At 41.8% G+C, this 13,245-nt stretch overlaps 1 protein-coding gene across 12 annotated transcripts in view; it reads left to right on the top strand.

Annotated features, from left to right (window-relative positions):
* Positions 1 to 11,277, top strand: part of Ppp2r2b (protein phosphatase 2 regulatory subunit Bbeta) — a 404,944-nt gene extending 393,667 nt beyond the window's left edge. For 8 of the 12 annotated variants that reach the window (XM_029471971.1, XM_029471975.1, XM_029471974.1 and 5 more), the window contains 2 exons: positions 7,769 to 7,860; positions 10,543 to 10,884. In XM_029471971.1, coding sequence (XP_029327831.1) covers positions 7,769 to 7,860; positions 10,543 to 10,822 — 372 coding nt within the window. In that variant the 3' untranslated portion in view covers positions 10,823 to 10,884. Of the gene's footprint in view, positions 1 to 7,768; positions 7,861 to 10,542 lie in introns of all 12 variants that reach the window. The other 4 variants (XM_021150238.2, XM_021150241.2, XM_029471977.1 and 1 more) reach the window with 2 other exon arrangements.
* The last annotated feature ends 1,968 nt before the right edge of the window (positions 11,278 to 13,245 follow it).

The following is a 13,245-nucleotide window of genomic DNA, read 5'->3' as shown; positions in this document are numbered from 1 at the left end:
GGTAGGGAAGTGGGGGGCGCTATGGGGGACTTTTGGGATAGCATTGGAAATGTAATTGAGGAAAATATGTAATAAAAAATATTAAAAATTTAAAAAAAAGAAAAAAAGAACTATGCTTTAAATATAAGGATAAATATTTAGAATATACTTAGGAATCATATTGGTTTAAGAAAATGGCAGTGGTGGGTTTTCTTCTCAAGTCTATGACTTCTCCAGACATGAGTTGTTATGTTTATAGTAGAAGGCCCTCCAACTGAGCAGGCCTTAAGTATAATTATAATTAATCTGTTACTTACCGCTAAGATAAAAGTGCCACTGTTGACCCCATTGTACATATCTTTCTGGCCCAGTCATTGTGATGATTAATAGCTTTTTCAGCTGGGTAGGACTATCAATTATTCCTCTCCCTCAGCACTTTGTGCAGCACTCTCAATAAGAGCTCGTCCTAAGGAAGGAAGCTTCCAGATCAACTCTAGTTCAGTTCCCCCAAATCCTGTTTCTAAAGCCTATAGTATCTCCAGCAATCGGGTCTTATCTTCAAGTTCTGGGAGACAATAAAGGGCAACGCAATAGCCCATGTTAGAGCAGGGGAGAGGCCTCTTATATTCCTCTGGTATAACTAGGTCATGGAGTAGATATACTTTTAGCTGTTTTAGCTCTGATTGCCAGAGTAGCTGTACCAATTTGCAATGCCACCAATAGGGAAGGGGGATTTACTTCTTTCTCATGTTCTCACCAACATTTGCTGCTGTCTTAGGTAGGGTTTCATTGCTGTGAAGAGACACCATGACCATGGCAACTCTTGTAAAGACAACATTTAATTGGGGCAGGCTTACAGATTCAGAGGTTCAGTCCATTATCAAGGCAGGAGCATGGCAATATCCAAACAGGCATGGTGAAGGAGGAGCTGAGAGTTCTACATCTCCATCTAAAGGTCGCTAGAAGAAGACTGGCTTCCAGGCAGCTAGGTCTTAAAGTTCATGTCCACAGTGACATGCTTCCTCCAACAAGGCCACATCCACTCCAACAAGGCCACACCTCCCAATAGTGCCACTCCCTGGGCCAAGCAGATATAAACCATCACTGTTGCCATTTTGTTTTCTTATCTCAGCCATTCTGATTGGAGTAAGATGAAATTTCAGAACATATTGAGGGGAGGTTTCCCATTGTTGACTACATGGCTCTTGAAATGGAACCATCACCCCACTCCAGTAAGAAATAATTCATGGGTTGCTCAGTAGAATGCATAGTCTTTGGTATTTGGGTGGAATATCTATAGATCTGGTAGGTCCATTTGATGAACAATGTCATTTAATTCTGATATCTGTTTGTTTATGCAGATGATCAGTTGGGAAAAGTTGGATATCAAAATCACCTATCATTGAGTTGCTGTTAATGTGCGCCTTTAATTCCAGTAGTGCACTTTTTATGAAATGGGATACACTGAAGATTGGCACATACATGCTTAGGATTGTAATACCACAATATCACTTATTTTTTCTTTAATGAGGGACAGTCCTTCTTAATCTCCTGTGATTAACTTAATTTATTTATTGATAATAAAGCCTTCCCCTATTCCTCCAGTTCCTCCCCACCTCCCCTCCTTAGTCATCATGGAAATGCAAATACAAACCACTCTGAGATTTCATCTTACATCTATCAGAATGGCTATGATTAAACAATAATAACAACAACAAAACCAAATAAAAACAAAAGCAGTCCTTGCTGGCATTTAGGATAAAGCATCAGCCTACAAACGAGAAAGATTTTTACCAAATACACATCTGATAGAGCTAATATTCAAAAAAGAACTCTCAAAACGTGCTATCAAGGGAGAGCCTAATTAAAAACAATGGGATACAGATCTTATCAGGAAATTTTCAAAAGAAGAAATGCAAATGGCTAAGAAACACTTAAAAGAAATGTTAAGCATCCTTAGCCATCAGGGAAATGCAAATCTGAACCACTTTGAGATTTCATCTTACACCTATCAGAATGGCTGAGATTTAAATAAATAAATAAATAAATAAATAAATAAATCCGTCTACACTGGCAAGTCGAGTCAGGGAAACACTCCTGCATTGTTGGTAGGGCTGAGATATTGTACAAGCACCACTGAAATCAACATGGAGGTTCTTCAGGAAGATCAAAATCAATGACTTCAAGGTCCAGCTACACCACTCTTCTGCATACACCTAAAGGATGCTTCAACATACCACAGAGACCCTTGCTCAACCAGGTTCACTGTTGCTTTTTTCACAATAGCCAGAAATCGGAAGCAACTTAGGTATAAAGAAAATGTAGCACATATACACTAAATTGAAAGAAATTCTATGGCTTTCCTCCATGTCCATTGTCACATGACTCCCTGGAGTTCCTCATTGTCCATGTGACTTGCCCCTTTTCATTTCTGATTTTGTTGATTTGGATATTTTCTCTCTTCCCATTAGTTAACTTGGCTAAGGATTTGTTGTTCTTATTAATATTATCAAAGGACCAACTTTTGTTTTATTGTTTCCATTTTATTAATTTCTGCCCAGAGTTTATTTCTTGCCATCTATTCCTTTTAGGTATGATTTCTAGAGCTTTCAGGTAGGCTGTTGATATGGGATCTCTCCAATATTTTTACGTAGGCTCTTTGTGCCATGAACTTGTCTTCATTGTGCCTCTTAAGTTTGGTTATATTGTGTTTTCATTTTTATTCAATTTATAAAAGGTTTTAATTTCTTTCTTAGTTGTTTTGACCTCTTTTTCATTCGGTGGAGTGAGCTGTTCCATTTCCATAAATTTGTAAGCTTTCTGTTGTTGTTGCTATCCAGCTTTAATCCATGGTGGTCAGACAGGATACAGGGTGTTGCTTCAATTTTTTTTTTAATCTGTTGAGACTTGCTTTGTGTCCAAGTATGTGGTCAGTTTGAGAGAAAGTTCCATGAAGTGCTGGAAAGAAAGTATATCCTTTTGTGTTCAGGTGAAATGTTCTGTCAATATGTGTTAAGTCTGTTTGGTTTATGATGTAAATTAGCCCCAACGTTTCTCTGTTGGTATCTCGGCAAGAGTGAAGAGAGATCACCCAGTATCAGTGTGCGAAGGCCAATATGTGATTTAAGCTGTTACTTGCTTCTGTTATGAACCTGGGTGCTAGTGTTTGGGACATATAGAATGTTAAGAACTGCAGTGTCCTCGTGGTGAATTTTTTCCTCTGAGGATATAGTGTCTTTCCCAATCTCATCTGATCAGTTTTGGTTTGGAATCTATTTTATCAGATATTAAAGCGGCTACACCAACTGGCTTTGAATATCTTTGTCAATCCTTTTACCCTGAGGTGATTCTAACCCAGGGCGATCCTTGACCTTAAGCTATGTTTGTTTCTTGGATGCAGGAGAAGGATGGGTCCTATTAGATTACCTCACCCTCCTCTTCTCCAAATCCAACCCCCAGTCTCATCCCCAGATCTGTCACAAATTATCTAGCCTTCCTCTCAGTCCCCCTGCTCCCAGAGCCTCACACACACACACACACTCCACCCCTTTGTCCCAGCTCATTAACTCCAGTGAAATTCCCTGGGAACCCCCAGGCCACCTCCTAGGGAAACAGGTAGGCTGACTGCAGATCTTCGCATCTCTTTTCTCCTCCAGATCTAATGCCCTAGTCTTGTACTGTTCGTGCGTTCTGTTTGTTAGTGTCTTTTTATTGGGAAATAGGAACCATTGATGTTGAATGCTATCAATGAGCACTGTACATTGGTCACTGTTCCCCCCCCCCCTCTTTTAATTTGGTAACCTGAGATTATTTATTTCTTGTGTTTCCTTTTGTGTAGTTAACTACTTCTGGTTAACCTAAAGTTTTCCTTCTAGCACCTTCTATAGAGCTGAATGTGTACTATGTAATATGATAGATACTACTTAAATTTAGTTTTATTGTGGAATGTCTTTCTCCATCTGTGGTGACTGAAAGTAGTAGTCTGGGCTGGCATCCGTGGTCTCTTAGAGTCTGTGGAACATCTATCCAGGTCCTTCTAGCTTTTAGAGTCTCTGTTAATAAGTCAAGTGTAATTCTAATAGGTCTGCCTTTGTATGTTACTTGGTCATTTTCCCTTGCAACTTTTAATATTTTTCTTTGTTCTATGAGTTTAGTATTTTAATTATTATGTGCCAAAGAGAATTTCTTTTCTGGTCCAGTCTACTTAGTGTTCTGTATATTTCTTTTTTTCTTTTTTTTCTTTTTTTTTTTTTTCAAGACAGAGTTTCTCTATGTATCCCTGGCTGTCCTGGAACTCACTCTGTAGACCAGGCTGGCCTCGAACTCAGAAATCCACCTGCCTCTGCCTCCCAAGTGCTAGTATTAAAGACATGGGCCACCAGTGCCTGGCTCTGTATATTTCTTGTACCTTGATAGACACCTCCTTCTTTTGGTTGGGGATATTTTCTTCTATGGTTTTTTTGAAAATATTTTCTGGGCCATTGACCAGCTGTCTTCTCTTTCCTTTATTCCTATTGTTCATAGATTTGTCTTTCCTTGGTGTCCCAGATTCCCTAGATGTTTTGTGCCTGGGGTTCTCTAGATTTAACATTGTCTTTGACTGGACTACCCATTTGTTCTGTCTTGTCTTTGATGCTTGGGGTTCCCTCTTCTAGCTCTTGTAGTGTGTTGATGAGGCTTGCCTCTGAAATTCCTGTTTGAGTTCCTACGTTTTTCCATGTCCATATTCCCCTCAGTTTGGGTTTCCTATGATTGTTTCTACTTTCAGGTCTTGGGTTGTTTATGCATTTTCTCCCACTGTTTGTTTGTGCCTTCATAGATTTCTTCAAGGGGCTCTCATTTCCTCTCTAAGGACCCCTACCATGTTCACAGACTGTTTTATCTTGTGCTTCAGCAGCCTTTCTCGGGGACTCTTATAAAAGAGTTGCAATGTGTCATGGAGATATATTGTTCTGAGTGTTGTGTTTTCACCCCAACATCTGGGTTTGGAATGATTATAATTCTAGGTCCTGATATCTAGTCCTGTCTTTTATGGGTTTTGTTCCTTGATTTATGTTGCTCCTTCTGGTTCTTAGGAGAGTGGTGGCCGTGTGTTGCCTGGTATGGAATGTTTCTGGGATCCTGCCCAATGTGGTCACTGTGGTTCTGGGTACAATGAGTTCCTATGTATTGGGAGCTGGCGTTTAGGAATAGGAATGGACTAGAAGCAGGGTTGAGAGGGTCCACGGGAGGGAGGAAAGCAAGGTGATTCATCAGTATCTGAACAGTCACCTGGGAATTGGGGCAGAGAGTAAATCCATATCACAGTAGTTATTCTGCTACAGAGCTGATATGAGACTAGGGAATTGGATTTAGAAGAGAGAGAATACCCTACCTGTTTGCCTAGCCTGTGGGTTCCCAGGGAATTTTACAGGAGTTAATGAGCAGACACAGTGTGGGAGGGGAGGCTATGGGAGGAGGTCTGCTTGATCCTCTGGAGATGGTGGCTGAGAGGAGGGGGAGTGTTCAGCAGATGACTTGCTACAGAGCTGAGGATAAAACTAGGGGTTTGGATTTGGAGGAGGGATCTACAGTTAGCCTACCTGCTTTTCCGCCTGATTAATTTTAATATGAAGGCATAAAATTAGGATAGCAATACCTGCTTGCTTCTTCTTTGTTTGTAATACGTTTCTCCACCCATTTAGACCTGTGCCCATCTTTAATGCTGAATTTCTTATAGACAGAAAGATTGACTTTTGTTTCCTAGTCCATTTATCTAGCATGTGTCTTTTAATTAAAATATTAAGGCTATTAATATTTAAAGTTATTATTGAAAGGTATATGTTGATTATAGTTATTTTAGGTTTGTTTGGGTTTGGGGTGTGTGTGTGTGGTGTTGTTTTGCTGTTTGTGTTCTTAATGTTCACATTTCATTAATTACAACTGTGTTTTCTTTCTTGAGTCTCTTGGCTTTTCTTTGTTCCAGTTTTCTTCCTAGGGCTGATTTAGTTGGCATGAATTCTTTTAGACTATTTGTACCATGGGAAGTTTTCCTTTCTCTTTCAACTATTACTGATAGATAGTTTGGCTGGATTTGTAGTCTAGCTTAGCATCCATGTTCTTTTTTAATTTGGAGTGCATTGCTCCAGGCACTTCTAGCTTTCAAAGTTTCCATCAGCTATTTTTCTGATAGATTTTCTTTTATATGTGCTTTGTGGTTTGTTTTGTCCTCATGCAACTTTTATTACTCTTTCTTTATTCTATATACATAGTGTTTTGTTGATGATACGCTATGGGGAGTTTCTCTTCTGGTCTGTCTGTTCTGTGTTTCTTGTATCAGTATGGCTGTGTCTTTCCTTAGGGAAGATTCTTTTCAATAATTGAAGATCTGGTCTATGCCATTGACCTAGAATTCTTCACCCTCATCAATACCTAGAGTTGGAAGATTTGGTCTTTTCATGCCGCCACACAGTTCCTGCACAGCCCTTTCCTGTGTAATCTTAATTTTTATATTCTTTGCTTGTGTGGTCTAATTCCTCTAATATTTGAGACCTGATGCTTTGTCATCTCTTTATAAGGCTTCCCCCTGAGTTTTCTAATTGAGAAACTGGATTTTTCAACTCCATCTTCATTCTCAATGTTTCTGGGTTTGGGGGTTTGTTGTTGTTGTTGTTGTTGTCGTTTTGTTTTGTTTTTAATGGATCCGGTTTTCAAATCCATGGCTTCACCTGTGTGCTTGGAAGGGACTCCAGCAGTCCCTCCTGCCCAGCCACCTCATACTCAAAAGACCAGGAAGCCTCTTCAACTCCAGCTTCCCACTCTACTCCTCAGGGCTCTGTGTCCTATCAGCCCTGCCCCACACCTTGTCTAGAGTTTAGCTACTGCTTTTGGCCCAATGCCAGCCACTCATCAGTGAGGCAGAAACTAGTCCCCTTGACCTCGGCCATTTGCTCTTATGCATTATTGAAACACAGCAGGCTCCATTGCTCTATGATGTCATCCTTCACCTTGGTCATGCTGACTTGCCACACATGTCTGTCATAGTCCTTCCTAGACCTGTGGCCCTTCATATATGCTCTTCTTCCCTATGGTTGGAAAGCCTTCCTCCCAGATATTGTCCAGACTCATTCACTCCTCACAGGCTTTTGAGGCCATGTTACCTTCCCACACCCTGAGTCCCACTCTACAAAAAGTAATGTCCCTCATCTCTCCGTGCCTTTTCCACTTTCATACTCTGTGACATTAGCACTGTTTGAAACTTCTCATGCATTTATTCCACTCTGTGGTTGCTTTGTCGATGCTCTGCCTCAAGCCCTGGAGCAGACTTTTAATGAACAGCAGTTTGTCAAAATTCTAAATGAATGCTAGCCTCTAACACCAGCTGACCTTAATTCAATCCCCAGAGCCCACATATAAGGGAAAGAGAAAACCAATTCTACAAATAATTATCCTCTGCCCTCCATCTGTGTGTGTGCACACACACACATACATACACATATACACACATGGTCATACAGGCACACACATAATAATAATAATAATAATAATAAATAATACATAATTCTACTATTTACTGGCTCCTTCTTTATGCCACTATCTATTCAAGCAACCTTCTTCAATCCACACTGGCATAAGAGAAGCTCACTGACCCAGGCTCTCTTCCTAAAGACAGGGAGGGCTGAATCCAGTACAGGGCCACCCGATGCAATGCAAGGGAACACAGAGGGGATGAAGAATACGTCACCAAGTTGGTATTCACAGGAATCCCTGCCTTGTATGATGCTGACATGTTCTTGGTGTTTCCTCCTAGGTTCATGACTACCTCCGCAGCAAGTTGTGCTCCCTCTATGAAAATGACTGCATTTTTGATAAATTTGAGTGTGTGTGGAATGGGTCAGACAGGTAAGAAACACTCAGGGGCTGAGAGCCTTTCCCTTGAGGGAACTCTGGACAATTTATCAAAAATGGGGTACATCCAAATGTAGATTAATGTTGAGCAGCGAGAACCAGCCAGAACTCATTATGTGGTCACTGACTGGAGACTGTGGTCAAGTCTACAAAGAGAAGGCATCTGTGAGGTCCCAAGTTCATTTTAGAGCTGGCACAGGTGACAGTTCAAATGTCAACAAGAAAATGCTGTCTTTGACATACAAGGCACCCAAAGGCACTCAAAAGCTAGGGCCACATGCCTTCTAAAGACCACTGATAATGATAACTCTCCTGCATAGTTCTGATTTCTGCCAGGTGGCTTTCTAGGCCCATCCTCTTGAAGCTGTTAGAGCAGACCTGACCGAAAGCACTCGTGCTTCATTAGCAGAATTCTAGCCGGCCTCATTTATCACATTCCTTCAGGGTGATTTATTAGTGTTTTAAGGCCTTTGATTTCTACAATAATTCATATTACCTCCCAATAGTTCATGTTTAGTTTGACCAGTACAGATGATTCTTTGACTATCTGTAAACTAGATGGAGGCTGCTGGGGCTCCGTTTGCTCCTTAATGAAGGTGGCCCCAGAAAGAGCGTTCAATAGCATGGAACTTTTTCACAGCCGGCCATTCTCAGATACCCAACTTTGAGTCAGTGCCATGGTCTCTGACTCTCTTGCCCTTCTTCCCAAACCACCAATCCATCTTCTACTTAGCTGAACTAGACTAGATGTTGCAAACATGTAGCAAAAGACCCAGGTTATATTATCCAGTTTATACCGGTTAAGGGAGCAAGGCAACTAACCCACACAGAACCAGAGTCCCAGAGTCACAAGAAAAGAAGCAAGTCTGTTACTTTACCAGTCAGCCATTGTTAGTTGATACTATTGACACAACTGTTACTTTCCAGCTCACCCTTCATTAACCTAGATTCAAAACCAATGACTACTAGGAACCTAAGCACAAGGGCATTTCTCCCATACATCTTCTAATGGCAGCCACCAGCCCAGTAGGGTTATCTCCATTGTTTCCATTCCACAGTTGAGGAATCTAGGAATCAGTGTAACTGGGGATTAGTGCGATGTCCTCGCCTCATAAATTTGTAAGCAGCAATTACAAAAGTAACAAAATTTTGACTTTGAGTCCTGAGATCAGTTCTTCCAGAACATAACTGGGAATTTTGTTCAGGATTCAGATAAAGTTAAGATATTTAAGGATAAAACTTTTTTTTTTTTTTTTGGACTTGCTTAAAAGTGAGTCAGATCTTGCTGGAGAAGTACTGTCAATGTCTGGGAAGCTACAAAGCCAGGTGGTTGGATTACACCTCACAGCCCTGCATATGTGCATTCTGAGCCTCTCACGGACTCTCACTGTCAGTGTGCCCAACTCCATCTCCTCTGAAACTCCCTTGCATGAGCCACTGAAAGCTTAACTGTGGTTGTGGAGGTAAAGTCCCCTCTATCCCCATGGCAGTTCACTGGAGCACCCAGGTACCCCTTTATCCAATAGCACCCCATTATTGAGCCAGTGAAACAAAATCCAACCTTAATCTGCATAGTTGACAAACTTCCCAAAGCAACCCAGCCTTATCAGTTTCTTTCTTCCACCTACAAACAGATGATACCAGGCACTAATCTACATTAGTGTCTTTGATGTACCACCATGAGATGGCACACCTAGGGCACAGGCAGTATCCTGTATCTCCCCAATACCTGCCACCCATCTTAAAATGTCAGCTTTGAAGATTCAGTGCCCTGCTGCTGGAAAGCCTTCAGCATCTCCTGTTCTTCTACTCAATCACAGATATCTCTGCAAATGGTTAAGTTGTAAAAACACGGAAGCATCCTCTATGTGTAATACCTTAATCAAAGTTTAGTTAGGAAGGAGAAATCTGTTTCCTGTCTCTCCTGGCAATGCCATGGTGTTCATTTTGTGGACAAGTTTTTATGAAGCAGCAGAATATAGAGTTGGCTCCTAAAAGGAGAGAGGCTGCCCTGTGGTGGTCGTGCCTCAGCACTTGACAACTCAGGCAGATGAGCTAAGTTACAGTCCCAGAGCTCAGACAGCTAAGAAATCCCATTAAAATTGTGGGTTGTGGGTGAACACTGAGAAATGGTTTGCTGAGCCTTTGGGGGTGGGGGGAATGTTTGTTTGTTTGTTTTTCAAGACAGGGTTTCTCTGTGTAGCCCTGGCTGTCCTGGAACTCACTCTGTAGCCCAGGCTGGCCTCGAACTCAGAAATCCGCCTGCCTCTGCCTCCCAAGTGCTGGGATTAAAGCCATGCACCACCACTGCCCGGTAGTTTGCTGATTCTAAGTGCTCCTCTTTACACCTGCTCACTGTGATCTTGTAACACTAGTGGAAAGTAGGTAACCCCAGGATCCTAACAATTGACCAGATCAGTGACTCAAGAACAGAAGGGTATCTCTGGAGTAAAACATGAGTAATACCGATGGTTATTGCAACCCTTTGTTCCAAGCCCAGCCAAAGAACTTGGCACTTTCAATGATTCAAACAGAAGTCAGTGTTCTCAGTTTAAACCTATGTAGTCCCTGTGAGTGGCCATGATAAGCATCCTTTGCTCCTAAAAGATGCCATGAGGGTGTGTTACCTCTCCTTTCTACAATACTCAGTCTCTCCGTTTCCCCTCTCCCTTGCAGCGTCATCATGACGGGCTCCTACAATAACTTCTTCAGGATGTTCGACCGAAACACCAAGCGTGATGTGACCCTTGAGGCCTCAAGGGAAAACAGCAAACCCCGGGCTATCCTCAAACCCCGAAAAGTGTGCGTCGGGGGCAAGCGAAGAAAAGATGAGATCAGTGTTGACAGTCTGGACTTTAGCAAAAAGATCTTGCATACAGCTTGGCATCCTTCAGAAAACATTATAGCAGTGGCGGCTACGAATAACTTATATATATTCCAGGACAAGGTTAACTAGAAGGACGAGCTACTACTTAGTCTCACATACTGAATACTAGTCAAAACAAGTTTTTAAATGTTCCTTTGGGTCTTTATTTTGATGCATTGACTTTCATTTCCCTATGCATAAAACAATTGGAATAGAACTTTTAAAAGGAGTTCAATGTTCCCCAACTCCCCAATTCTAAGAGACGTCTGTCAAACTCGGTAGGCTTGGGACACTTCTGTTTAGACTTGAGAGCTGCCAACTGGCAGGAATTCTTCCATAGTCGACTTGAATTTCTGATGCGTTCTCGTTCATTGCCCAGTTCTCTCTGGTGGGTTCTGTGTTTTGTTTCTAGGTGTCTGCTGCGATAAAATGAGATTGTCTGTAGTATTTAAGGAGAAAAAGAGATAAGGGTTTTTTTTTTTTAATTAAGCATTCCATTTGTTTGAAAAAAATCAACGAAAAAAATAAACACTGTTTACTCTTAAGAGTTTCCTCTTTGTGAAAAAAAAATAATAATAATAATAAATCAGGCCTGGCCAGTATGTTTCCCACCCATCTCCTTTTACACAGTTCTATTGAAGCCAGAGACTTATTTCATGAGGCTGAGAAAAGGGTACAGAATGGGAAGGGAGGGGCCATCATGACACTATTCTGTCCTTCGGTAAGCCCCATAGAAACAGCCTAGGAATGTGATTGGCCAGAGCACCACAAACACTTTGGAGAACTTAAACAGAGTCCTTTCTCCACAGGGCTTCCCAGGGTTTACTTGGCAAGGCCAGCTGAGACCAGATCCCGCCATTGCTTGTCACTCTTGCTGTCTTTCTGTTTCCTTTTAAATGGCTCCATCTAAACCACCCCCCACCCACCCCCACCCCCGCCTACATGGTCCTTGCCTCTTTCCCTTCAACCTCTGCCAGAGGATTTGCCCATTGGCTTCTTAAGGCTGTGCCCCGGTTGCTTAGTATCAGGGGTTCTCAATAAAGCATTGAGGTGGAACAGTGTAGCTCCCCTCCCCACAAGAAAGGCTGGCCTGTTCTTTTGAGTTAACGCCTCCTGAGTAACCCCCTCCTCTCTTCCAGAAATAGCCATCCATCAGTCCTTGCTGTGTCTACAACAAAGGCCAGAATAACGCTGATTTGTATAGCCTCAGCACACATCTCTGAGCCCACTTCAAACTCAACAAACTGGAAAAACAGACTTAAGGGCTCTTTCCCTCCAAAGAGATTTGGTGAGGGGTGTGGGGCAGGAATCAGACCAGCCCTATGTTTAAGTCACATTTCCTTACAGCCAGACTTATCTTCCTCTGAGAAATAGCAGTTCTGACAGCCAGTATTCCTTTTGTACACTAATCACAACAGCTGGTTCATCCTTCTCTTGACATGAGAGTATGGGCTCACCACTTAAAGAAAGCCATTTCCAAGGGGAAGGTAGAAACGGAAGGATTTACACTGAGAGAGAGAACTTAGAAGGGGCTTAAGTGTGTCTAGAAAATGGGACCTTAGCTTCTGTCTGTTACTCTGTCTTGCTATGTCTTGTCCCATGCCACCCCATCCTCTGCTCCATTTCCTTGTGGTAGACAATAAATTACTTGAAATGGGAGATTCTAACTAAAAGAGAAATTTTCCTTCAGTTTTTGTATTTATTAAAACTCCCAACTCTCAGTTTGCTTGGGAAGAGAAAAAAAAAAGGAGAAGAAGAGGAAGAAGAAGAAGAAGAGGAAGAAGAAGAAGAAGAAGAGGAAGAAGAAGAAGAAGAAGAAGAAGAAGAAGAAGAAGAAGAAGAAGAAGAAGAAGAAGAAGAAGAATCATGTCGTCCTTATTTCTAAGCTGTTGCCTGTATACTAACAGCTTTCTAGCAAGATATAACTAGCTACTTAAGTAGCAATTTTGTAATATACATCCCGATTTCAGGAACTTTAACACAAGCCTTTGTGTATCCACATAGTGGCACATTAGATGGAGATTTGACTTCCCTGATGTTTCTCAAGTTCTCTGTAATGCAAGCTGCGCCTTGAGCATCTTTCATGGCCCCTGGAGAAACTAGGAAGTCATTTGATGAGACTTGGGAGAACCAGAAATTTCTACAGCTGTAATGGGCAAGGAGCACCCCGTCCCAAGGAGATGCTCGCCTTCTTGGCTTTTTCTCAGCTCCCTGGGACTCCCTATCTCTGACTCTGCCAAGTAGGCTTATACAAATCATATTTCTGTCCAACTGAACATCAGTCCTCCTCTATACTCTTGTTCATTTACCGTGTATCTAAGTCACCTTTAGTCAAAAGCAAGATACCCTCCTCCAAAAATCCAACATCCCTGAAATGTTGGGTCTGAAGTGCTGATGTTTCTTTCTAACAGTAATTGCACAACTGTTCATATATGAAACACACATCCACATACCTCCTCAGTTAGCCACCAAATGTGTGCTCACTAAATGCCAAGTAACTAGCACAGCAGTTC

The sequence above is a fragment of the Mus caroli genome, chromosome 18, assembly GCF_900094665.2.
Source record: "Mus caroli chromosome 18, CAROLI_EIJ_v1.1, whole genome shotgun sequence".
Taxonomy (NCBI): Eukaryota; Metazoa; Chordata; class Mammalia; order Rodentia; family Muridae; genus Mus; species Mus caroli.
This window is presented reverse-complemented; position numbering and strand designations above follow the sequence as displayed.